General features: G+C 42.1%; 2 protein-coding genes across 12 annotated transcripts in view; one reads left to right on the top strand and one right to left on the bottom strand.

Moving 5' to 3' along the window:
- Positions 1-432: 432 nt before the first annotated feature.
- slc27a2 (solute carrier family 27 member 2) lies at positions 433-9,201 on the top strand. The gene is made up of 10 exons (XM_005728019.1): positions 433-959; positions 2,551-2,760; positions 4,580-4,738; positions 4,854-4,978; positions 5,068-5,262; positions 6,040-6,130; positions 6,238-6,436; positions 6,698-6,795; positions 6,881-7,011; positions 8,409-9,201. The coding sequence occupies exons 1-10, from the start codon at positions 482-484 to the stop codon at positions 8,583-8,585; spliced, it is 1,863 nt and encodes a 620-aa protein (XP_005728076.1). The 5' UTR covers positions 433-481; the 3' UTR covers positions 8,586-9,201.
- A 1,688-nt stretch (positions 9,202-10,889) lies between these two features.
- Positions 10,890-26,575, bottom strand: part of tjp1b (tight junction protein 1b) — a 70,974-nt gene continuing 55,288 nt past the window's right edge. For 5 of the 11 annotated variants that reach the window (XM_005728014.2, XM_005728017.2, XM_005728015.2 and 2 more), the window contains exons 11-28: positions 25,995-26,145; positions 25,280-25,388; positions 24,976-25,195; positions 24,533-24,717; positions 24,357-24,452; positions 24,193-24,275; positions 23,884-24,094; positions 23,670-23,770; positions 23,240-23,590; positions 22,675-22,905; positions 20,773-21,639; positions 20,235-20,326; positions 19,722-19,937; positions 19,435-19,613; positions 18,274-18,745; positions 17,873-18,090; positions 16,447-16,590; positions 10,892-12,770 (exon numbers count right to left, since the gene is read on the bottom strand). In XM_005728014.2, the coding sequence (XP_005728071.1) occupies positions 12,676-12,770; positions 16,447-16,590; positions 17,873-18,090; positions 18,274-18,745; positions 19,435-19,613; positions 19,722-19,937; positions 20,235-20,326; positions 20,773-21,639; positions 22,675-22,905; positions 23,240-23,590; positions 23,670-23,770; positions 23,884-24,094; positions 24,193-24,275; positions 24,357-24,452; positions 24,533-24,717; positions 24,976-25,195; positions 25,280-25,388; positions 25,995-26,145 (4,021 nt within the window). In that variant the 3' untranslated portion in view covers positions 10,892-12,675. Of the gene's footprint in view, positions 12,771-16,446; positions 16,591-17,872; positions 18,091-18,273; positions 18,746-19,434; positions 19,614-19,721; positions 19,938-20,234; positions 20,327-20,772; positions 21,640-22,674; positions 22,906-23,239; positions 23,591-23,669; positions 23,771-23,883; positions 24,095-24,192; positions 24,276-24,356; positions 24,453-24,532; positions 24,718-24,975; positions 25,196-25,279; positions 25,389-25,994; positions 26,146-26,575 lie in introns of all 11 variants that reach the window. The other 6 variants (XM_005728008.2, XM_005728009.2, XM_005728011.2 and 3 more) reach the window with 6 other exon arrangements.

Genomic DNA, 26,575 nt, shown 5'->3' with positions numbered 1-26,575 from the left:
TGCGGATTTATGATAAAGGTTGCCATTTACGGACTCGCTGTCCGTCGTTTATGACTGTTTTTGTTAATATGCGTGGGTGGATTTCAGTCTTCTCCCACTTGTTTGTGTTTAGAAATAATTACGAGGAAATTATTCGCATAAATCATTCCGATGTACTGAAACACAATTCATTCAGTCTCCCTTCAAAATAAAGTGCCAAACTGATTTGTTTGCTCGCTTTTCCCACTATTTACCACGCTAGAAGGCGTTTTCATGACATCGGGGGGAAATGAAACATAACATCAACAGTTAGGTTGTAAGTGGAAGTGGAAATTCTCGATTTAGCAACTGAAAAATATTCCCCGAAATGAAGGAGGGGTCAGCGGGGCAGATCCGAGCACCGCCCCGGGTCGAGACGGTGAACTTTGTCACAAATTTGACTGAGCAGCACAGTGTGCGCCTCCTCTGCCTCTCCCCACTTATTCTTTCAGCGCTCTGCAAAATGTACATCTGCTTCAGCGTCTTGGCCGGACTGGCACTTCTCTGTTTCTTTTACATCAGCGCGTTTTGTCCCTACTTTGGCGAAGATTTCGCGTACATTCTAAAGAGCATTAAATGTGGCATCAGACTAACCAAATACAAGAAAATTAAGCCCTTTTACAGCATATTGGACTGCTTCTTGGATGCAGTGAAGAGGCACCCCAAAAGGATCTTTGTACACTTCGAAGGTCGCTCGTACACTTATGGCGAAGTGGACAAACAGAGCAACAAGGTGGCCCGAGCCCTGCAGGCTGAAGCCCGGCTGAAGGAGGGGGACACGGTGGCCCTGTTCCTTGCGAACGAGCCCAGCTTCATTTGGACTTGGCTCGGTTTGGCGAAGCTGGGCTGCCCGGCTGCCCTGCTCAACTTCAACATCAGATCCAAGTCCCTGTTGCACTGCTTCTCCTGCTGCGGGGCCAAAGTGATCATCGCCTCCTCAGGTGAGATACAGCGAGAAATAAATTATTGCGTCGGACCAGAGGAGGCTCTCGTTATTTGACGCGTCTCCCACAGGACTGCGAAGTTCAAAGTTCGACAGCAAGTGAGAGATAATTCTTCATGCTCGGCTTTTGTGCAAGTACGGAAAGTATCCTCAGATATTATATTATTAATTCTTCTTGTAAAATGATTTTGACCACGCAATTCATTGCAGAAGAGAAACGTGGGTCTCCAGCGTTTTACCCAACAGGGAATAAAAATCCTAAATTAAACCCTTTTACGCATCAAAGATGTTAAAATAAAGAGTTTATAAACAACAGTTTATATTAATTCTATAAATGAATGCAAACAGATACTGCTCAGTGCAGATTTTGCAGGCTACTTGACAATATAATTCACCCCGTCACATCTGTCCTGCCATTTTCCTCGTGTCTTATATTTATAGTAAGCTTTATTCCGCACTGCATCGCAGATGGATAAATGCACTGATTGTTCTGACAGCTGTATTTAGTTTGCAGGTAATGATTGTTGAATAATGCAATAATGAGATCAGATCATAACGTGGTCTATAAATGCTGGAAGGACTAGACTGACTAGATTCTGACTCACACTCTTAAGATTAGATACAGTGCAGTGTTGGCCCTTTTCCATCATCTGTTAGTGATGAACGATAATGCAAAACAAAGGTGCACTTATTCAGATGATCGCAGTTTTATTGGCACGGTGAACCTGCGTCAGGGACTCTCTCCCTGTTTTTTTTTTTTTGTCTGTAAATTAAACTAGAAGGCATGGGTGATAATAATAAAAATAAATTGCTTTGCACCACCTGCCACATGAATGCTGTACTTCCAGCTTAATTATAAAAACCTCCAGCTAGAAACTCAGTGCTTCCACAAAGGAAAAACTGAGCTAGTCGGTCTTTGAGTAAATTGCGACATAAACCTAAACGTTTGTTTGAGATCAGTCCCAATCAATAACCTCTGCTTAAAGGTTATTATTGATCAGCTTTAGTCGCGGCCAAAAGTTAGACGTTAGGATAAACTTAAATAGATTTTTTTTTAAAAGTGCAGGAAGTGCATTTTTGCTGGATCGATTAATTGCTATTCTATATCTGCATATATGGAGGGGATACGATCTTGATTAGCACGTTTCATACAAATTACATGAACGCCAGTGTTTGGTTATAATGGTTATAGAAGAGAAGCAGTGTTTAAGCTATTTTGGTGGTTCCAACTGTGGCAGTGCAGTTTTGAACGGATGAACATTTGCAAAAAGGAAAACGAATACTTCACATATGAGCAGAAATGATTAAAGAACAAGGGGGCTCTTTATGCTCCACACTGAAGAGCAACTTCATCGGAAGAACAATCTCAGCTTGCAAACGTGTTTCTTTGCGTTCTCATTATAGAACTTAAAAGGCCTTTACTAAGAAATGCATGCATGAGAGCTGAACTTCCCACCCCATGTGCTTGTATCTCAGTGGGATCAGGGATACATGATACAGGCCCACATGTGTAGGTGCACATGTGCCACATTTGGCAACACAGCGCTATGACGGGCTGTGTTGAGCTGAAAGCTACTGTCTAATTGTAGAGCTGCAGGATGCTGTGGAGGAGGTCCTGCCGACGCTGAGGGAGCGGGGTATCAGCGTGTACCTCATGTCGGACAGCTGCAGTGTGCAGGGCATCACCGCTTTGTCTGACAAGATCTCCAAGGCCTCAGATCAGCCACTGTCCCGGGACCTCAGGGCCAACATCCATATCAGGAGCACCGCTCTCTACATCTACACATCTGGGACCACAGGTAACAACAGCAAACTGCTCTGAAACAAACGCTGGCACGCAAAATAAGATTGCAATGATAACAGTCAAGCTAATGAGGTGCATCAAGCTTCAAACACTAGATCTGTGCTCAGCCACACCTTCTGTTCTTGGAGAGGGGTGTTAATTGAACGTGGTCATCTGTGGGCAATAACATTTGCTGAAAGGCAAAAAGCAAACACACTCACAGCTTCCTAACTGATAAAAAGTGAACCCTGGGGTTTTCTTGTAACAGGATTTTTTTTCCTCACTCTGCCTTGTTTTCACAGTTTACTAGCCAGTAGTTTTATTCTTTCCTGCCTTTATTGGCACACTGCAGAATGTCTTGGCACAGTACCAGTATTAGTGACAGATTGTGTGTCTTACACATCTTACACATGCCTGATTTAGACAAACTGTGAATGCTCTCACTACTTCATAGCACTAACACAAGTGAAAACATAAACACTGAACCTTTAAGTCCTGGTTGTGTGAAGCCTGCACACATGTTTAATTGTGGTAATTAAATTTGATCAGACTAATGGGTGAGGGGGAAAAAATCTGCACAATTGTTCTTTCTGATGCAGACTTGCTGATCTTTGCTCCATCAAGGCGCATTACAGGGATGTGCCTAAATTAAATGCTGTATGTCCCACAGAGCTTTTTCAGATAAGAGTAGCACATGATAGCACATGATGCAAGCTGGAACATCTGTTATTCACCGTCATTTTAAATGGTATACTAGTTTTAGCTGGTGGAAAATAGGCTTAAATCAAAATTTAGTCCCAGTTGAGTCCTTAAGACGGTCTTTTACAACGATGTGCTGAACAAGCTTGGATCTGCAGAAAACCTGATGGATGTATAAGTCCACTCTTTAGCAACTTCTGTTACCTTTTTTGCCTTATATTCATTCTTTTAAAAGATACAATTATCGTAAAGGTGAACACCACTCTATAGACTCTATAAACCTGCTGTGCCTCCGGTAGTAGAGTGGGTCATCTACCAACCAGGAGCTGGTGGTCTGAACCCGAGTTTCTCCTGATGCATTCAGTGGAGTATGCATGTTAGAAAAAAAGCACTGTATTAATGTGTGTGTGATTGGGTGAATGAGATCTGTGGCAGGAAGCACTCTGAGTGCTAAACTTGAGTTAAAAGGCGTGGTCTCAGGAGTTTGAAAAAAAAGAAGGCAACTGGACGTCTTTAAGTTTTTTGTATGTTTTTTGTTGTTGTTGTTTTTTTTAAGCTGAATTGTAAGCTGCTAATAGTTGGATTCACAAGCCAAACCTGCTGTTCCGTGATGGTCATTCACAGTGGACATAGATGTCCTCCTTCACTCCTCGCTCGCACTGTTTTCTCAGTCCAGAGTGACCTTTATCCTGTACGTGTAGCTCCTTAGACTGATAACCTATGCAGATATGCCAAAAGGCGTGGTACAAGTCCATTTACCATAACTTTAAGAAGAAGTAGAGTCATTTTCTCCTCGACTTCAATACACCTTTTTTCAGTGTTTCCATTTAAACAAAATGTGGCTTCGGCACAGCATGGATAAAAACAGAAGAATCATTCACCTGATCGATTATTTAGTTTTCACCATTTAGAGTTATCTGCACCAGTTCATTATGAAAAATTCAGCATCTATAGCTGCTGAGAGTCCATTATATTCACCATCTACTTGGGACTGTTTGTTGCTGAGAAGATTAAATGTTGCTTTGTGCAGTCATTAGAAGATTCAGGATCAATGAATGAACCACAGTGAAGTGCATCATACTACTTTGTTCCTCTTTAATTCAAAAGCACAATCTGTTATTCTTTTCCCTGGGAAGGTTTGCCTAAAGCAGCCATTGTCACACATGAGAGGGTGTGGGCCGCCTCCTTCCTCCAGTCGATTTGTGGAGTCACAGCAGAGGACATCTTCTACATCAATCTGCCTCTCTATCACAGCGCCGGCTTCTTGATCGGAATGACTGGAGCCATCGAGAGAGGTAATGATCCTCTTAATCCTCTCAAGAGTACAGGAGCAAAAGCATCTGCACGCCTGGGTCAGGAGCTTAAGCGGTTAAGGAAGATAAAGGTTGTGTAATATGATTTGACTTGCAGGTATTACCATAGTCCTGAAGAGAAAGTTTTCTGCCTCTCAGTTCTGGGATGATTGCAAGAAGTATGACATCACGGTGATGCAGCACATCGGCGAAACGTTGCGCTATCTCTGCAACATGCCCAAGGTAAGAGGAAACCTAATCAGTCTGCAGCTACGTCAGTCAGCCGCCGTCCTAATGGTGGAATATCTCCGTGTCCATCCCGCTCTTGGCAGAAAGACGATGAGAAGAACCACAAAGTGAGAATTGCAATCGGCAACGGTGTCCGAACGGACGTTTGGTCCGAGTTTCTTCATCGCTTTGGAGACATTAAAGTTAGAGAGCTGTACGCTGCCACAGAGGGAAACATCGGCTTCATCAACTACACGTCCAAGATCGGCGCAGTCGGACGAGTCAACTTTGTGCACCGGGTAGGAAAAGGAAGCAAGTCGCATGTTTTCACAGTGTGGTGCAATGTCTGTGTTAATATCTGGAGCTTACATTGGTCGATCACATTTAAATTAAATTGGAGCAAAATGTCATCAACAGCTACAGGAGTGAGTTGAATTTGAAAATAAACACCCACACATGCATTCTTGGATACAAAATGATAAACTGGAAAAGGGCGACTACATTTAAAGTTGTGGTGGCCGTTTGATTGGACAAACAGTGCATACAGATATTTTAAGCAAAACTTGACTGTGTTTGTCCCCCATGAAGAAGAGTCTCAGACTCTCTGTACACACAAATGATGAAGGCCATTATGTGTACAGTGTTTTTAAATGATCAGATCATTCAAATCACTTCTCTTGGCTAAGCACTTTACATTCTAAAACTTTATCTGTTAAAAATCACCCTCATTTCTTGGCGCAATCACTTACCTGGACCTCAGATAGAGATAGGCCTTGTACTATGAAGCAAGATCAGCATACACAGGACATATCTGACTTTATCTCATAACCTGTTCCAGAGCAGATTTGGTTTATAGTGTAAGTCAGAGTGGTGATGTAACCCTGTAATAAGTGAACCAACTTTGCAATACTTAGAAAAGTTACATGGATAAGCCTAAATCCTATTTTTTTTTAATCAAATCCTGAAACAAGCATGTTGATGTTTGTGTGTCCTCACAGAGTTGCTGCCATGCTGGCTGTTCCACTACTTTTAAAACATTTTAACTGGTGGGTTTTCTTTCCTTCTTCCTTTTCCAGTTTTTCTTCCCCTACACTTTGATCAAGTTTGACATTGAGAAGGAGGAACCTGTCAGGGACTCGCAGGGTCTGTGCATCCAAGCAGCTGTAGGTGAGTCTGTAAAGAGAAATCGGGTTCAATTTAAAGGAGTTTTAGTTTGATAGAAGTGAAATTAAAAAGGAGTTTTGATTTATTTTGTTTCCCGATGTCTCTACCAGGTGAAACGGGACTTTTAGTGGGAAGGGTAACAAAGAGGTCCCCCTTTGTTGGCTACGCTGGTAACAAGGAGCAGACGGAGAAGAAGCGGCTTCGAGACGTCCTGAAAAAGGGCGACCTGTACTTCAACACTGGCGATTTGCTTCGGTTCGACAAAGAGAACTTTGTGTACTTTCAAGATCGAGTCGGCGACACTTTCAGGCAAGTTGTGACTCATTTTTGTGTTGACCTGTCGCTTTGTTTTTGTGGTTCTGCCCAGACGATCGAGTCTAGACTGAGTCACCGTTTGGTCTGGTTTAGTTCTCAGCTATTAAAAGTATAAAAATATGCAATTAACAGCTGGTTAGAATAGTGTGTGTGAAAATGGCTTTTTTTCTTTTGTGCAGGTGTTTACTTGCAGATCAGGTTCAAACTGTGCTGCAGAAATTGTTCATTGGAGTCTTTTCATGTTTTTTGTTTCAGGTGGAAAGGAGAGAACGTCGCCACATCGGAGGTTGCAGACATTCTCACAATGGTTCACTGCATATTAGAGGCGAATGTTTACGGTGTGAAAGTTGAAGGTAAACTCACTCGGGTCATAAATATTAAAACCTTACAGAGCTGTCTGCACTTTGCATTTCATATTTCTCTCATTTTTCAATCAAGGTCATGAAGGGCGAGTCGGCATGGCAGCTCTCACTTTGGAAGAAGGACAAAAGTTCGACTGCTCGGCCACGTACACGCAGGTCGTCAACTACCTCCCAGCTTACGCGAGACCCAGATTCATCAGGATTCAGGTAATAAATATCAATAAATAATACATGCACATCCAGACCAGACGGGCTGCTATGGCTTAAAGATATTGTTTTAATTTGTGGTCTGATTCTGCTGTACTCACGGAGTTCATCCTTTCCACCTTTAATTAGTGCATGCTCAAAGGCTAAACGTGCTAAACGCTTGGTGTCTGAAATCCAGATGGCTGAAGCGGTGCGTGGATCCGAGTCTGAGCCCGAGTTTTTACTGTGTAAGATTACTAATAATGCAGATCAGAAATCAGATGTGTCATTGGGTCCCAATGTTGTTTTTTCTAGACAAATATTAAGGATTTCAGATTTTTCCTTTGAACCAAACAGGAAGGCAGTGCAGTGATGTAACCCTAACACTTCCTTCAGGGTTAGGGACAGCTGCAAGAAATGCTGACTCTGGCAACATATTTTCATGACTTAGTAAAACCGTAGAGGATGTGCCCTCCAGATAAAATTATTGGAGATGATTAAAAAGAAAGTTCCCAAGAAAGTGCAGTACAGGACCGTTCTGCAGCTACTTTAACTATGAAATATTTGGATTTATGTACCAAGGAAATTACTCTAATATACCTTTTACCCCCAAAACTGCCTTAATTTATTGTGGCATAGATTCAACAAGGTGAAACATTTGTCAGGAACTTTGCTCCATGTTGACCTGACAGCATCACACAGCTGCTGCTCCCGTTCCACCACATCTCAAACACACTACTCAATTGAGATCTGGTGACTGTGGAGGCCATCTGAGTACAGTGAACTCACTGTCATGTTCAGGAAACCGATTGAGATCATATGAGCTTCATGGCATGGTGTGTTATCCTGCTGGAAGAAGCCATCAGAAGATGCATACACTGCGGTCATACAGGGATGGACATTAGAAACAATGCTCACATAGGCTGTGGTGTTTAAACGATGCTCAGTTGATACTAAGGGTCCCAAAGTGAGCCAAGAAAATATCCCCCACTCTATTACACCGAAACTATCCTTAACTGTTGAGCCAACGCATGAAGGAGCAATGATTACATGCTCTTTCCACCAAATTGTGACCCTACCATCTGACTGTTGCAGCAGAATAAGACGCTCGTTAGACCAGAAGATGTTTTTCCCAATCTTCTAAGTGAACTTTGATCTGTCAGTGTGAATTATAGCTTCAGTTTCCCGTTTTTGACTGATAGAAGCACCGGCATGTTTTTATCTCTTATCTCTTTTGAGTTAATGTTGCCGTCCTCTAATAATAACTGTGTAATATTGCTTTGCAGTTTGTAGCTGATATCTGATCTGATTGACAGCATTGTCATTGGTGGTTTATCTTAATTATGTTTTGGTTTTCTTTGCTTTTTGTTCTACACTAAAGCTTGACACAAAAACATCTTTCAAACTGTGTTTTGCAGCCCTGCCTGGAGATGACGGGAACCTTCAAGATGAAGAAAGTGAAGTTGGTGGAGGAAGGATTCAACCCAGCTCACATCAAAGATCCTCTATACTTCCTGGATCCTGAAAAAAAGACTTATGTGCCCTTGACCGAAGAAATCTACAGAGCAGTCGTCTCGAAGGAAGTCAAACTCTAACACAGAAGCTAAAGTAGTCACTGCTGAGCCACTTTGTTTGCAAAGAAATAACAATAATGGATCTTAACAGACACTAATCTCAGGGACGGACTCGGAAACGTCAAGTCACGTTTGGAGAGATGGTTTTCATCTTTAGCACAGCTACCTTCACCTCTTACAGTGACACTATGTGATACAGAGAGTATGTGCTACTCACTGTGTTCTTAATTCGTTAATTAATTCTTTGGACAGTTAACCATAACATGCACATTTTACTGTAATCGCCTTTGTTTTTACATTGGACTGAAGCTCTTTTAATCCATTCCGATATCAGAGTCTGGATATTGACTTTTCAACATCTACTGTATCTCTTATGTAGGGATTTGTTGTTACCTAACTGGACTTTTGTACAGAGGTAAAAGCAGACACTGCGTTATCTGTTTGTGTACTGATGACACACACTGTAAATTAACAGTTTTATTGCATAACACTGCCCTGAAGTGCTGAAGTGTTAATGTAGCAGCTGCCGTTGTGCCCTTATAACCACATATGTGCACAATAAGAGGAACCTCCAGGCAGGCTTGCGGGGTGACTAACCTGCGCAACCTTTGACATAAATCAGACGAACTCTGTCACACCCTGTTGTTTAAAAAAAAAAAAAAGAAAGGAAAAAAAACATAAAAAGAAACTTGACAAACAGGCAGAGATCAGTGAACTCTGATAAGATATTTCTAAATGTTGTCTGACACTGAACTTTGTCTTAAATGACTCCCTTGAGCTACTGCAGAGTAAAGGTTAAACCAATCGAATTTATACAGGAAAAAATCAAGTTTGGTTATTCCATCCTATTGACCTTTATTTTGTACAAATCACAGGGCCTACAGCAATATGACAAAAACATTTTATGTGGAATAGTTACACTTGTATAGTACGGATTTTTAAATGATTCAATTCTAAGAAGGTCAATGAACTTTTCCACCCAGATACTCTGATCAGAAAATATTTAAAACAGAGCACCACAGACTGGAACTGGTTTTTGGTAGAGCCCTAACAGGAATTTCGGGGGGGGGGATGTGAAAGCACCACACTTGCTGATTTTTGATGGATCCAGAAAGCTGACTGAATGAGGAGACCAAACGTTCACTCCATCCTGACTGCAGCTAAAGTGCTGCAGGAAAAAAAAACCTGCCATCTCCACAGCTCCATCACTCAGGCCTTCAGAGTAATATTCAGTTCAAGTTGAATTTATATAGAGCCAAATCACAACAGTTGAGTCAAAGCGCTCCATTTTTGTAAGGTAAAGACCTTACAATAATAATTGCATCATGGATAGCCTCGAGCAGCCTGGGCCTATTGCAGTGTAGACAGGATTCTGGGTCACCTGATCCAGCGCCAACTATCTACATTATCACAAAGTAAAGTTTAATCAAATGTTAAAAGGAGAGATTGTGTCTGTCTGATGAATCCAAACTTGGAGCTGGTTCCACAGAAGAGGAGCCTGGAAGCTGAAGGGGCTGCTTTTCTACTTTTAAATATGATAAGAACAACAACTGAGGCTGCAGTCTGAGTGAACTGCTGTAGAATGGTGGGTATGGTATTATGGGGTCTTTAAGATAAAATGGTGCCTGATTATTCAAGACCTTGTATGTGAAGGGAATGGATTATGAATTCAGTTTGACAACCTACTTTGAGTTTACTAAACAGCATTCAAACTCACAGCACACAGATTCTCGATCTTATGAGTCGAATTCCAAAAATACTCTGATCAACAGCACTTGTCACTGGATTCCTGATAAAACCCTCATAATGCAATAAGGCAGTGGTGGGATGGTGCTATGAGTGTACATAATCTAGAAAAGGATAAATATAGCCAAAGTGTCCTTGAAGAAAACCTAGGCTGGGGAAGATGGTAAACAGATGCTTCCTGTCAAATAGGAGACGAGAAGTTCCTCAAATCCAGCAGTCCAAAGGCTGCAGATGTGCTCAGTGTTAAATGCTGCTTAAAGGGTTTCTACAAATCATTTAGTAAACATGCAAACATTTCTAGAAACACGTTTTGACTTGCCTTCTTATTGATTTTTTTCCTGATATGCAAAAATCCAGAAAATCCAGTACAGGGAGTTAAGCTCGCTGTGTGAACAGTAACCCACCCCAACGTCTCACTACATTTACAGATGGAACATTTTAGCAGGCAGGCGCAGAAAACTCAAAACTGAGCAATGAATTATTTCAAAAACAGCCGCCAACTCCTGAACCCTCGCGGGAATCATCTCGGATCCATTTGGCAGAAAATAAACTGGTGTTGCTGTGTCGCTATCTAAAAAGACGTGGGAAACAACACAACAGTGGAATCTGGGCAGCGTTTACTTTATAAATGAATTTATTTAGTAATACAGTGGTATACTTAGAAATGTGTTGCAAAGGAAAACAAATGAAAGTAAAATCAAAATAAATAAAAAGAATGTCAGCCACACGGGGAAAAAAACCAAAAAACTAGTGTCGGGTTGAAGCAGTGTTGTCATATCAAAAGAAAAATAGTACTGATGTGCCATAATAAATTGTCTTAGTACAAAAATACATTTCAGGGCACACAATACAGCATCCAGTATCACAAAGAAAGGAAGGGACCACTCTTCACAGCAGCCCCCCTCAAATACGTCTTTTAAAATCATTTAAACCGAGCACTTCTCTATTTTGTAAATAAGAATAAAAAGTTTTCTGACAGTTAAAAATGCCTTAAGTAGTGTGTATGTTTGTAATGTGTGTACGTGTTTGTATACGTTGGTAGAAAAGTCGGACTTATTACTGCTTATGTCAGTTCCAAGGCTCAGGGGTATAACCAGAATACAAACATAACCAATGTAACCGCTTTCTCTTTTTTAAACAAACGTTTTCTCTTTTATACAAAATAACAAAGATGTACAAAAGTTCATTTACAGAGAACCAAGGCCATATGCTAGCATTATGTACAGCCACAACTTAAACATCTTCTAGCTTGTTGTTTTGTTTTTTTGTATTTCCTCAGACTTCATATGCATAGCAGTAAAAGAAAGCATACCTTTTTCATCAGTCTCAATTATTCTCGTGTGCTAAATCCGAGTTCACCGTTTTTAGGAGAAAATGCAGAGACAACGACGACAACTTCTTTTTCTTCTTCTTCTGCTTCTTCCGTAGTGATCGCTACAACTGAAGGAACCGATGTTTTAAAGTTTCACTGAAAAGTTAATATGCAGATAAGGCATCACTGCTTGCAGTGTACGATGGGATTTCTCATGTGTTGAACTTAGTAGTAGCAGGCTTCTGAACCTGAGTCATAGCACATGCATAGATCTCTAGACAGCAGGAGTTTGTAAAATCAAGTCAGTATATTTATCTACGGTAAAACATTTCTACAAAAAACACGTTTGAAACAGAGAGAACCCCGCTGGACGAGCGGGTGTCTGATACTAATACTTAACCTTCATTCTTCATTAGTTTTTTTTTTTGTTTAAATCTCGATGATGCCTACGTCTTCATGAGTCACGCTGAGCAATTTCTCAAGTCCTCAGAGATCCATCATGAGTGAAACGCATGACCACAGAACTCACAAACAAAAGTTTTGCATATACAAACTTTGCTGTTTGTGAGTTGTTGTTTTATTTTTGTTTTTATTTTTACAGTATGCAAAAATCAAACTGCAATATTAAACAAGTTTTCAAAATTATCCTCTTTTGTTTTGTTTTGACCTCCTCCACCGCTCTGAACCTTTACAAAATTAGCTAAAAATGTCAAAATGTGATTATTCAGTCTGTGGCACTGGTCATGCATTCCAACTCCAGTTCCTTTTGTTTAAATAACGTTTTCATCTTTATTTTTTGCAAGCCTTGTAAGCACCAAACCAAAAAAAAAGAAAGAAAGAAAGAAAAGAAAGGAGGAGTACAGCGTTGGGGATGCTGGACTCTGACTCTCCTTGTGTGTGTTTTTTTAAGTTTTTTTAAATTTTGGGCACAGTAAACAACGTGAGTTTGAGTTCATACTTCATCAAGCATTTTGCACCGCGGAGTGGGCACGGCAGGGGAGACTCGGGTCCCCTGCTTTATCACATTCAGTAACAGGCCAGCTGTTGCCCTCTTCAGAAGTGGTCAATGAGCACAGACACACAGTTTGCACCCACCAGGTAGTTTGGGTCTCCAGGGAGAGATTTGTTCTGCCAAGTTTTGGGATCACCTGCGGGGAACAAGAGACGTGACGTCAGCTGATGGAGAGCAGCTTTAAAATACAGAAAACTGAAACTGAAGGTACTCGAAACACGCGATTTAATAAAAATGCAAAGGCTGGTGATTTCAAATGATAGTGCACAAATTAATGAAGGGTGTTTCATGAATTTATGTTCCTCAGATGAGTGCATGTAATTAAGTAGTACTTAATTTAATGAATTTCAACATACTTATTCCACACATGAATTTAGAAGCAACCAAACTAGCAGGACTTCAGTTGAAAGGTCATGTACACCTTTGTAAGGCACCTTTGTAAAAGCATTCAGCGCCAAGTTAGTGTCTACGTGCTGCCTCGTGATCTGAAGTCCTTACTGTCATTTTTAAATCAAAAACGAATTACTTTAGTAATAAGAAAAGTTTACTAAAAGCAAGAACCCTGAGTGTGTGTCTAAATATACACCGACTGGCCACTTCATTAGGTGCACCTGTTCAACTGCTCAGTGAGGGGCTGGTCTGGGCATTTTGCAAAGTCGCTGACCAAAATCTCATATCCCGATATAAGACTTCTATCGTCCCAATAACGATATAAATCACAAAAATGTAACATTTTCTGTAAATTCTGTGAATCTCGGGCAGCTCGACTTGCATGAAATGTTTCCAGCTGCGCGTCATGGAGTCGAGTGTTTTAACAGATGCATGAAACTATACATTTTTAGACATAAGTTGTAACGGCCGCCGTTTTCTTTGCGAGTATTTATTACACGGTGTGCTGCGGGGGAAAGCCTGTTCTAACGTTTGAGTCTAAGGTTTATTTTTTAGCACCTGGCGGCTCTTTTTTACTTCTCATTCGTAAATAATCTGCTCTTTCACGTGATTCGGTTTATTTTGAAAAGTCTCAACAGGATCTTGAGCTTTATTGTGAAAGGTTTATGTGGAACATAAACAAGCGGACACGCGAAGGTGTTACTGTCGCTGTTGCTAACGACAACGCATAAAAACAGGCGCTTGTCCTCTTTCTCTTATATTACATATAAGAGAAAGAGAGAACTTTAATAAATTAATATAACCACTACAGTGACCATCAAAATAATGAAAAAATATTGCCGTAGAGTTTATTTTGCGACACCACGAAACAAACGATAGCGTAAAATGAAACGATAGACGTTTTTATATCGTCATCCGATATATTTCAATATATCGAACAGCCCTACTTCTCAATAGATTATACTTAAACACAAGATCTCCCAAGCACTTACCTTATACCTTGATTATAAAACATTACCCTATTTCCTACATCTTGACTCACATCTGAATTTAAGTACGGTCACAGTATAGATGATAGGGTACTCATGTAAAGGTTTCTGAAACTAGATCAGTTAACATGCCTATAAATTTCTTTCATTTCATAAAACATCTTTTTACTGGTCACAACACTTATCTGGCATGTAAAACATCACAAACTGTGACATTAAACATAAAAATTCAGCAAATGAAGACCAAGAATCAAACAAGTGGGCATTTGTTCTGTAACTGTAAAATTTCAACATTTCTGAGAAATCCTGTTTAATATTCCATAGGAAAAGCAGCAAATCCATCCAAAATAAGCAGCTGGAATGAGGTCCTGTTTGGAATTTTCCTCAAAGAAAAGTTCAATGTGTGGTTGTGAGCTCATATTTGGTATGTATCTGCTTGATATGGTCGGACACGTGCTCATTATACTTTCGAGAAAAGCGTCAGGAGAAAAGCACTCGTTTTCTATAGTACACAACTCTCAGTTTTCACAATTATGGAGACATCCAAACATAATGATGCCAGCTCCTTTAATAATTCCTTTTAATTAACGTATATTGGGTGTTGGCTCCAAACGAATAGAAATCCAGTATCACTGGTATCACTTATCTAACAGTTTAGACCAGGGGCCTCAAACATAAGGGCTTGAATCAAAGACTCCAATGAGGTGCACTGGATGGCTTTGGAAAATGTGAAAGACGGCATGAATTTTTTACTTTTAACTTTTCACACATTTCACAGCTCTTCCTACTGATAAAGACCTCTCCAATCGACATTTATGCTACTGTTATTTTACATATTTATTATTTGCAAAAGTTGTGCTAACAGATTACTTTCATTTATTGCAGCAGCTTTTTATGATGTTGTAGAAAAACTGAGAAATACTGCTGAAATTACCATTTTTTTAAATTATAATAGGACATCACAGACATTAAATGTGTAGTTAAACAGAGGTAAGTTTTATTGGTATGGCCCACTTAAGATCAAAGTGAATTGTTTGTGGCCAGCGATGTTAACGTTTGGTCTAATGTAGGGCTGCCACAAACGATTATTTTTGCGATTAGTCGACTAATCAGATCATGCATCCATTGGATGTAAAACGTACAGCTTATTGCACCAGCAGCATCTGCTCTTATATAACTATCATTAGCTTACAGCTTTAAGTGTTTACGGTGCTAACTAAAAATAAAGACAAGATGATAGTTTATTAAATTTTAATGACATTTGCAGATTGTTTCGGTGAAGTTTAATAAACTCCTTGCTATCTAAAATATAACAGGACACCGGAGTATATTCTCGAGCATCTCACACTTCTGATAATCAGTTGTCTGCTTGACGTTTATTCAGCTGTGTAAAAACTATAACTTTAATCTCAGCCAAACCGATTTACTCAGGAACAAATGAAATACTTAAAAAAAAAATCCAAACAATAACATTTTAAAGTTATCCAAGTGACTTATACATCATGTTTAACCTGAGTAGTGAAAGACGGCGGTGGGTTTGAAAACGATTTGCCGGGAGTCCGGTGTTCTCACCGGCTCTAGTGAGCCTTGAACCCCGGCTCGCTATCGAGCTGGTGGGTAACAGACGTCTCCGAAAACGTCGGAGCGCTTTTGAAAATATGTGGTGTCTTGATAAACTGAGCAGATATTTGAGGTTTACACAGCTACATTCTAGGCTGAAAACATGTTAAATGTTTATTTTTTGACCCAGAAAGAATAATAAGAGTAAAGTTAAAACTAACTAGCTGCCGCCGTTGTTGGAAACTGAGCAGGGCCGCACTGGGCTGCGCTATGAATTCTGGGACGCAGCTTCTTCTTCTTCGGGGTTTAACGGCAGCTGGCATCCTTGTACATGCAGTGCTGCCATCTTCTGTTTCAGTCCGTTATTACACTCTTAAATCCTGCTACTTATTCCTGCGTCTTTTGTGATCTTACAAAGCTTCAAACGACACGTCGGCTATTAAATTGGTCGTCGACGATTTTGATAGTCGACGTAATCGTGACTAGTCGACTAACCTAGTCTAATGATAGTTTTATAATGTCATCCAACCCACAGACTTGGTGTTTGTCTACAGCAGCACCTTCATCCACACTAAACTGGATGTGGAACCGCCTCTGTCGGAAAACTGATTCAGAGTCAGCTGGTAAGATTTTCAAGATTAAAAATACTAGCTCTTTATGTCTGTTTATAGTTCATATAACTAATTGGAACTAACAGAGAGCCCAAAATAAATAACACCACCAACAAACAGCACATGCATGATAAAAAGGTGAGGGGGGGGGAAACAGAAAACAGATGTGAGTGTTAAACTGATTCAGAAAGCAATGAACTCGCTTTGCTGAACACCAAAGTCTGCACACAGACCCCAAAAGGACAGAGAGAGGACAGCATACCCGACGAGGAGTCGGAGGATTTTAGAGCAAAAGACCAACCATCAGGGGTCATTGACGCACAGTGAGGTAAGCGCAGCTCCACCGGCTTCAGGAACTTGAGTCCATGTGGGCCACACATCACCAGCGGACTAAGCAGCGTTTCTCCTGCACAGATATACAACCAGAGTTAAACTTCACAAACCAAACACCCGATTTAATAGTCTGTTATTAGGCCATCGTAGTAAATAAGAAATATATGCTTGTTTAAAAGTGTGTAACCACCAGTATAACCACTGTTTATTTCCCTATCTAGTTCAGGGTCTTTTTTCTGTAGTAGTTTTTATATTGGTTTTGAAACTCAAAGAGAATTTCTACAACTATCCAAGAAAAGCAAAACTTAAACTTTGTTTTTTAAGCTTTTCATGTCTGACAGCTCACATAAATACAAAAAAACATATAAAATACAAACGGGTACTCAAAGCAAGCAGAAGCACCCACTGTTTGCACCTCACAGAGAAGTCTCAGTCACCCACTCAGTCTGCCTGAATCCCAGACAAGCAATTCCCAATCCAGACCACAGCCAAGTGACAAGTGTTCTCTCAACTGAACAACCTTCAAACTGTCTGCAGGTACCCCAGAAATCACAAAGCACAGGCAGGACATCCCCATGTGGGGCAACCCCGGGCACCAGGGCCCTAGATCTCATACCAGGACCCCCCCCAAAAAAGGCCAGCCATCCGGGCCAGGCCCCACACCACAAGGCAGGCCCCACCACCACCACCAGGGCACCAGAACAAACAAATACATACCCCAAAACAGCTCTCCACACAAACCCATTAAGTAATGTAATTGATCACTGGGGACCAGAGAGAGTTTTTCAGAGATGGCAGGCATTCTCTCCAGACTAATGTGATCTAGAGCAAGGGTAGGCAACTCCAGGCCTCGAGTGCCGGTGTCCTGGAGGTTTTAGATGTGTCCATGATCCAACACAGCTGATTTAAAGGGCTAAATGACTCCTCAGCATTTCTTGAAGTTCTCCAGAGGTCTGGTAATTTGATTCAGGTGTGTTAACCCAGGGTGGGATCTAAAACCTGCAGGACACTGGCACTCGAGGCCTGGAGTTGCCTACCGTGATCTAGAGGAAAACATCTATATTCAGTAATACAGAAATGGTTTTTCAATTTTCAATTCATGAGACTAGTTTTCTTAGTGATGCATAAGGTGGTAATAAGTGTGTGTTTGCTTCCATGGGCAAACACATCACCAAGCCTTACATCACTTAAAATGCATAGCTTGAAAAACTTTATTCTCATCTAGGAAGACAAAGCCCCTGCACTACTACAGTCAACATTTCACAACCTTCACCAGTTTCCTCAGATTCTGTACCATCTCACAAGTTGATAAATCTAGGTTAGGGAGGATCTCTATCCAGTACTGAGGAACTGACCTTTCTCCTTGTCGAGGGGGGGCAGGATGCTGTTGTCCCGGCACACCTTGAAGTAAATCTCCTGCTCGACACTCTCCGGGATCGCACCCTGGGGGATGATGATGCTGACGCCCGTCTCAATAGAACTCAGGACCCCTCCGTTACAGTTGAATATTCCACGGGCAGTGGCCACCACTGTGTGCCCTTCATCTTCATCGTCATCATCCAGTGCACTGGGGCTGAGGGACAGAAGCAGAGAGGAGAACATCATCAGTCAAATCAGTGTAGGCAGAGAATAATGTAGAGCAGAGGGCATGAGAGCAAACCCCCTGTGCGCAAACAAGTTTCTCTCCCTTTCTCAGCAGCTCAGTAATTACTTTCTCTGAGAATTCGATGCTACTAGGGGTGAGAACATGTCTTACCTTACAGGGATGGCCTTGGGAATGGCGTTGATGTTATTGTGCTGGTATTTGGGCCTGTTGTCTATAGTGCGTGTGAAAGTGTCTAGGCCACTGTCGTGATCAAGGGGCTGCGGTGACAACTGAGGTTTCCCACTACTGTTGCTCACCACACTGGGCTTGCTGAGGAGGTCCGTCTTCACCTGTGTGTCATTGGGCAGCAGATTGTGGTTGAACTTGGGACTCTCAAACTTGCGCTCAAAGGGTCGGGCTGCACTGGTGTAAGGCTTCGGGACGTAGCGGTTATAGCTAGTTGGTGCAGGAGTGCTCAGGGTTTTTGGGGGTGCTGCATCAGTGCCATTGACTGGGGATTTGTCGGGAAGGCCCCTCGGGGGCAGGTAACTGCCAGGTGTGGGTTCATCCCTACTGGTCGGCCTAAGAGTTGTCAGCTCAGGTTTAGGATTGGGTGAGGTCAATGGTTCAGGTACGGAGTTAGCTGAAAGAGGATATAATAAATCAAGTAATTTAAATACAGTCTTGATTAAACATACACAAGAGATTATATATACAGTTATGTACTTTCTATATGTACTGAAGAGTTTAGCTACTACCAACAAATGAGCAAAATCAAGATTTTTTTGCTAGATTTACAGAACTGTGCCGAGCTTTGACACTCAGTAGAGATCTTTCATCAGCAACAAGCAAAAAAATGTCCTGCCACAGATAGTTTTGCTTACAGTTCTGGTCTGACTACCATGCAGCCAGTCTGATCTCACAGAGAGAGAGAGAAAAGTCTTTTTTTTAAAGCCATTATCACTTCAGGGACAGTCCTACAAAATTACATTAACACAAAGAGGTAGCAGTAGCAGGAGGCACTATGTTTACTTTATAATGCATGTGTGCACAAAAAAAAAAGGCTAAAAAAACCCCCCCAAAAACATTCTAGACAACCAATGCTAGTTTGGAAACCACGGTTTTGTTTAAGAAATCAATTTAAGAACAAACAAAAAGATGTGAGAGGAAGCAACTGGAAACAGTAGGAAAAGAAATATGAAGATATGTATATGACTGTATATGAGAACAGAAGAAAAAAAGTGGCCGAAAAAGGCAAAGCTTATTGGAGAAAGCATGTCATGGCACCGATATAATTCATGTCATGTGTATGTTATTCATGTAATAACGTACAGACGAAGGTTTGAAGGCCAGCAGAAAGTTTAGGAAGCTTACCATCGCCAGGACTGAGTTTGGGGAGTGTGGCGGGTGGAATGGCGGAGGCCGGGGGCCCATACTGTGAAGAGGGACTGATTTGTGGCAGAGGATCGTATCTTTTTTCCACTGGACTCACTTTCTCCACAGACTCAACTCTGCAGTTAGATGGCACAAACAATTATTATTCAACAGCTGTGATGACTTAAAACCTGAGAAATGTTGTACAACAGGCAGCACTTTTGGCACAGGCTGAGCTGTTATACCTGTTGTATGGGTAGGATAGCTGAGGTGGTTTGGGCAGATCATGGAAGCGGTTAATGCCAGGAGCGGGCTGGCCCATGGCCTTGCTGTCAAAGCTGCGACGATCAAAGTAGGACAATTGCTTTCTGTAGTATTCCTCATCCTCATCTGGGTCATAGTGGTTGGAACGGACTACATCATCCAGGGGCTTGGTGTGGGGCTTCTGTGGTTCAGGAGCCCTACAGAAAAAGACAAACAGCAGAATGATTGAGGCAAATCAGAAACTGTACACTAACTTAAAGTAGAGTCTATGAGATTAATTTATCAGATATCTTTGAAATCAATATGAATCTTTACAGCTGGGCAGCTCAGGCAGCCAATGACACTGAGGCTAACCTACAGGGCTTGCGGCATCCACTAGATGGAGCTCAAACTACAACAAATGAATTCTAAGACTCCTTTTCAAGGATCTTATGAGCGACTGTCCTTCACTCACCTACCCTGTAGTCTGGGGTTTTGCAGCGAGGGTTACATACCTATAGGAGGACTTCTCCTGCTCTAGGTTGCTGAGGGAATTGGCTTTAAGGACTGGTCCAGGTGCTATCACAGGCTTAGGAATATCTGCAGGCTGAAAAAACAAACATGGGCCTCTGCTTTAGTGATTCTTGCATTAGATTTAGATTTTGCACACATATCTATCATTGTGCCTGAAAGATGTAAAATTGTTCAGACAAAAAAAATAAAATAAGGAAGAAAAATCTCATATAAACAAGCTTGCGTTTTCAAGATAACTACATATCAATGAAACATAACATACCATATCCTGTTGGACTCCATTTACACCCTACCTTGTATATTTTATTATCATACATAAATGTTTTTTTAAATAGGATTTTTATTCAAGATTATAGCTATCTGTATTTAAACTAGGACTCTAACCAGTTTGCTTTTAGCAATACAAGTGCAAATATTTGAAATGTGATGAAGTTAATACAGAGTTCTAACATCAAGTTTTTAACGTTGTTGGGTTACTGAGCCAGAATCCTTATTGTAACTAAGGTGAGATAAACATACCCGGAGTACTGATGAATCACCTCCCTCTTTAGCCCTGTCCATAGAAACCGACCGTTTATTCTCAAACATCTTGACCCTGTTGAGCACTGACTGTGGTTTCATGGCTGGGTCCTCATCCAGGTCTTCCTGGGGTGGAGGTGGAGGAGGTTTGGACCCTGGGGTGATTGCTGGATCGCCTGGGGAGGGCAGGGCCTCTGGTTTAGGTGGAGGAATGGTGGGTTCAGAGTTTCTCATAGCATCATGCATCCCTGGCTTAAAACCCCGGTTTGGAGGCCCAGGCATGTAGGTCGACCTCAGCCCAGAGTCACCATAATACTGCTTCGAAGGCTCTGGTGATCGAGGGGAGTTAATGGGGAAGCTGTGGGTCTCTGCTTCATATGGGGAACGTGCATCGTAGCCTGCCGGAGGGAGAGGTGGTGGAGGGGGCTCATCGTAACGAATCGGTCCAGGTTTACTGTGGCGAGGTCTGCCATCATAGCCCACTGGTGGGGCCTCATCATAGCGTGGCTGAGGGGGGCTGTAGTCCCTTCCCGGTCCATCCTCATAGGGGGACCGGGGATTGTAGCCCATGGGTTGCTGGTGGCCCGGCTGGTACCCTGCGGGCTGGGAGGACGAGGTCTGCTGGTCATAGGGGGGCCACTGTTCGTTGTAATGAGGCACACGGTTGTCGTAGTGCAGGTGAGAATCAGTGTTGTGAGGCTTTGGTTCCGTGTAGCCGCCTCCATCATATCCGTAAGGCGGGTGGTCGTATTCGCGGTATGGCTGTTTGTCCTGGTACGGCGGCTGGTGACTATAGCTCATAGACTGCTTTAGGCTATGGTTGATTCGCACAGGGTCCTCCATATTGTAAAGATCTTTCTTGTACATCTGTGAAGAAAAAGAATTAAATGAATGGATCCATCCCATTGCAAACTTTTAACAAACCAGTGCTGCAGGACAGAAGGCAGCCAGTATTCTCCCAACACCAGATTAAGATTAAATTAATTAACAGGAAATAAACTAAAACCTTGAAAAGTTTAACAATAACATTAACCAAAGAAAATCTCTCAACTGATGAATTAAACCAAGATTAAGTCAAAGTGCATTTACTCAGGCAAACCTTTTCCCATTATTAAAAACAGTTCTGAATGCCCGTTTGACAAGATGCCTTTCAAGAATGGTGGTTATCCATATAAACACAAGTGAATTTTACATCTTTAAAGTTTGATAAATGGCACACTAGCAAGTAATTTGTACATTTCTGAAAGGCCTCGTTTCAAACAAATGATGTGTAGCCTGTAGACAGCAAATCTAGTTACAGTACTTCCTATGGAAGGTTGATCTGTTGGCATATACAGAGGGCGTAACTACACAAGAGAGACATAATGCAGTGTGCAGATGCAAGTTTGTTTTTCCATAGGGAGAATTGCTCATTGAAAGGAATTTATTACCAAGAGTACTGTCTGCAGGTTAGCTTTCATCATGCAAAAAACATTCAGTTTGCATATAATGCAATGTCAAACTACTGGCACTACGACAGACAACACATCTACCCACTACGATGCTACTGTGACACTATTTTTCATCTACAGAAGAAAAGTTGAAGCTGAAAGGAACCCAAAAAACATTAGGAGCCATGCAAAGGAAGTAAGGCAACAGTTAGGGCTGGTTGTGGATGTCTTCACCCTGGTCAAAGACTCAGATGTACCAGTCCTTCTGGTCTCCCAGCCCACTGTGGTGCATGTGGACTAGTCTGTCACACATTTTCTCTGGAAGCCAGAGGCACACAGTGGGCTCAGTGAGTCACACAGTGTGGGCGTGTCATGCAGAGAGCAAGTGGAAAGCATGTGTGAGAAGACAGGCAGTTAAAACAGCAGGCTGGGGCCCAGGCCCGGTCCGAGTGGCTGGTGAAACAGCGGGTACCTTTGGTTCTGGACCAGGCAGTCCAGACGGGTGGGGTTCATGTGGTGGTGGTGGGGGCTGAATAAGCTCAGGGGCAGGGCTGGGGCTGCTAAGTGAGTCAGCCTGGGGAGCTGCGGCTGCAGCAGGCGGCTCCTCTAGGTGCACACCCTCTAGCTGTACAGACTGCTCAGCAGCAGGGGTTGCTACCGACGTCGGAGGCAACGAGGGCATGGGCACAGCAGCCTCACCTTGCTGTGAAGTATTGTTAAGAGACATTTATAATACAGCCTGCCAAGGGCACAGAAAGTACAGCTTACCCCAACACCGTGATCTTCTTCCTTACACTGAATCAGTTTTACACCAGCCAGAGAAATCGCTTGCAGAAATGTGATTAGAATCGATAACATACCAGTAGCTTCTAAAAATATTCATTACTTAGTCAAGAAACTTTTAATCTTAACAAAAAGGTCAGGACACATCACTAAATACAAAGGAGTAATTCCTCTGCTCTTCTGTCATATAATTTCACCCATGCATCCATCTTTGAAAGGCAAAGCCTGTCTGCAATGCCAGATATGAACTTTACCTGCTGCGGAGCAGCCATCTTGAACCCAGCAGGGTCTATGCGATTGGCTGGGTCAGGCTGCACGGGGTGCTGGTATCCAGGGTAACCAGGGGTGTCCTGAATTACAGGAGGATCTTCTCGCACAGGCTCTGAGGAGCGGGTGATGGCAGGCTCCGTGGGCAGACCCACCTCATCATTCAAAGTCTCATCTAATTCCTGGTCTGTGTATGCTCCACCTTCTGTGTCTGTGTCCTCATAGTCAGAAGTGTGGCGGCTGTCTGTGCTATACATTGAGTATTCACTACCTGGTGCTGAAAGGTAGGACAAGCGGTCATCATGGATATCCAAGTCATCCTCTGTAGTACCATCCGCCTGAATAGAGCAGAGAAACCGTCACCTGATGGCTCATTTATTTACAGTAATGGTGTTCAGTGCAGCAGAATAGACTCACCTTGCCCTCTGACACCCACACCAGCTGGTTCTGCTGTTGCTGGATGGTTTCCTTTAGCGCTCCATACCAACCATCGTTCATATTGTTCAAGTTGATGGTCGCTAAGAAAATAGTTTACATTACAGGCAGCTCATTAAGAACAAAGCATGTTAAAAAAAAAGACAATTTACATTTTTTCCATTTACTGGTATTTTTGTAACTCTCTCCCACTTACTGGTGAACAGGTGGTGATTATTCTTCCTCAGTTTAATGGCTCGCTCATAGAGCTTCCTGGCACTCTTCCTGGACTCTGGACACAACCTGGTCCTCATGTTCTTCACACCCTGTTTGTTATCGGGATTTAGGAAGACTACAATCGGGTACCACTGAGCATAGTTCAGCCTGTCCACAGCATTTGGAGTGATGTCCAGTACAGCATGTTTGTCCTTCATTAAGAAAAGAAAGAGTTATTTTTAACAAATGCATGCACACAAACAATTGTATATTATTTTTTAAATCTATGCATGTATCATAAAGAGCTCACTCTGTCGATGATCTGCTTGATAGTGTGAAGACGAATTATTCCTGAACTACGCTGGTCTGTTCCTGCATCTCTCGGTTCACTCTCTAGGAAATGAGGTGAGACAATTTTAAGACAAATACATTTTCTTGAGTACTAAATGTGTTTTATGCAGTTTACTGACATACTTGCAAGCTCAAAAAGATCTGGCTCTTCTCTGGAAAGCTTTTCACGAGCAACATCAGCAATAGGTCCAAATATTACAACCGGTCTTAGGAAGCCAGCTGCACAACGAGAAAAGAAACCATTAACAGACTTAAAAAAACTGTGCTGTTACTCTTAAAAGGGCTAACAGACACCTCACCCTCTCTCAGCACAACTCTTTCATAAGCTGGGAACTTTGTTTGGACTGGCTGTGAAGAAAGATCCTCTCGGCTCTTCCTCAGGTTCCTCTTTGAACTGCGAAGACCACGGAACCTCCAGAAGTCAGCCCTGTCTCCACCTGCTGTTTTGGGGAGAGTGTATTGCACACTGGAGAGCTGCTCTGCTCTGTAGACAAAAGTAGAGATACTGTCATTAGGACTAATATCAACACTGCCAGTACACAAAGACATCACACACACACACACACACACACACAAAGACATCACACACACACACACACACACACACACAAAGACATCACACACGCACACACACACACACACACAAAGACATCACACACACACAAAGACATCACACACACACACACACACACACACGGAGATTAACTACAACTCGAAAGGAGATGAGAAGGGATGCTTTCACCTGTTTTTGTTGGGGATGATGCCCCTCTCCACCTCCTGATGGTTCTTGCCAATGCGAATAGCCAGCCAGGAGCCTAATTTGCCGTTGTAGAGAGTGTCCACCACACGGAACACCTCGCCCTTGTTAAAGCTCAAACCATACGGCGATTCCTTCTCATACTCAAAGTGTGTCCGGATGTAGAAAGAGTCACCAACATCTGATTCCACAATCCGCCGATATACTGAACAGTACAGAGCGTTAAGTCAGTATCAGCAAACCAATCAGCTTATTAGATAATTCTTAGTTCTCTTTTCACTTCCTTTACCATCTTTCTTCTTTTGGGCTAGAATGGTGACCTCTTCACCCTTAGGAAGGTCCAGGAGGAAGAGCACCGCCTCCTCTCGGATTATGTTTGCAAAGTCAACATTATTTACCTGGAATTTGGAAAAAAGCATGTTTCTGGTTTATGTTTTTTATGGTTTTCATACAAAAATGTTTTATTTTGGATTTTCAAGTTTAAGCAGAAGCTTTTATTGTTCAAGGAGCACATCTCAGAAAATGTAAATCTCCATTTAAACAGAGGTTCGCATAGCTTTTCCTCTTCTCTGAAATGCCTGGGTAACTGCAGGTTTTATTGCACTACAAGAAGTCAAGTCATTCCTCAATATACTCAGAGAATAGAGGAGGAGGAACAAACAGTGAGATATACGACTGTGAGGGAATGGGACAAACACAGCGAGAGGAAACGGTGTTTTTGTGTACGCTCCCTCAGGGCTATTGCTAAGAGACCAGCTTGAAGATAGAGGAATTTTGGAGCAGCCAGAGTATAACACCATGAATATTTAAGGGAATGTTTCAGAAACATTTCCCATAAAACACTACTGTTTACACGCACTATGATGTGCCCACTGTTAAAACAAAATGGCTTATCCCTTTTTTCCACTTTTCTCTCCAAACTTAAATAGCTCCCCTTTCTTGTTCATCATATGTGTTGCAGTTTGTCTCACTTCACAATCAGCTTACGTTAAAAATAATCTTACCCTGAGAATTTGGTCGCCCTCCTCTAGGCCCTCCTTAGCGGCTGGACTATCTTCCAGCACTCCAGCTACGAAGATGCCCACGTCGTTCCCCCCAGCCAGCCGCAGACCCACACTCTCCCCCTTTTTGAACTTCACCAACTTCATGCTTGGCCTGAGAATAAAAACAATTGCCAAGTTCATTTCTTTTGATATGACTTAAATGTCAGCCAGATTTCTCTACAGAGATTTCAGTATTTTTGCTAATAACAAAAATAACAACAGTAAACATTCTCAGACACAACCACTGATCACTCCGCGTCCTGCTCATTCAACTTGGCAGCTAACCATTAATGGGGGTCCCATTGCCCTCGTTTTCAGCTACAAATCTTCATTACAGCACACTTCACAGCTCAAAATAATCCACAAGCCCTTTTAACTGTTCCCTTCAAGACCACCCTCCCTGTTGTATTTTCTCCCGACTGGCTGCACCTTGAAAACAAAACATGTGAACAGCAGGTGGGAGGGGCTGCTGTGCTCACAGTCAGACCTACACTTCTGAGATGACCACATTTAGGGTATCCTTTTTATCTGAGGCTAATGAG

This window comes from Pundamilia nyererei, unplaced genomic scaffold (assembly GCF_000239375.1).
Source record: "Pundamilia nyererei isolate P.nyererei 1_Seehausen unplaced genomic scaffold, PunNye1.0 scaffold00027, whole genome shotgun sequence".
Classification (NCBI taxonomy): domain Eukaryota; kingdom Metazoa; phylum Chordata; class Actinopteri; order Cichliformes; family Cichlidae; genus Pundamilia; species Pundamilia nyererei.
The sequence above is the reverse complement of the archived record's forward strand: the minus strand, read 5'-3'. Positions and strand labels throughout refer to the sequence as shown.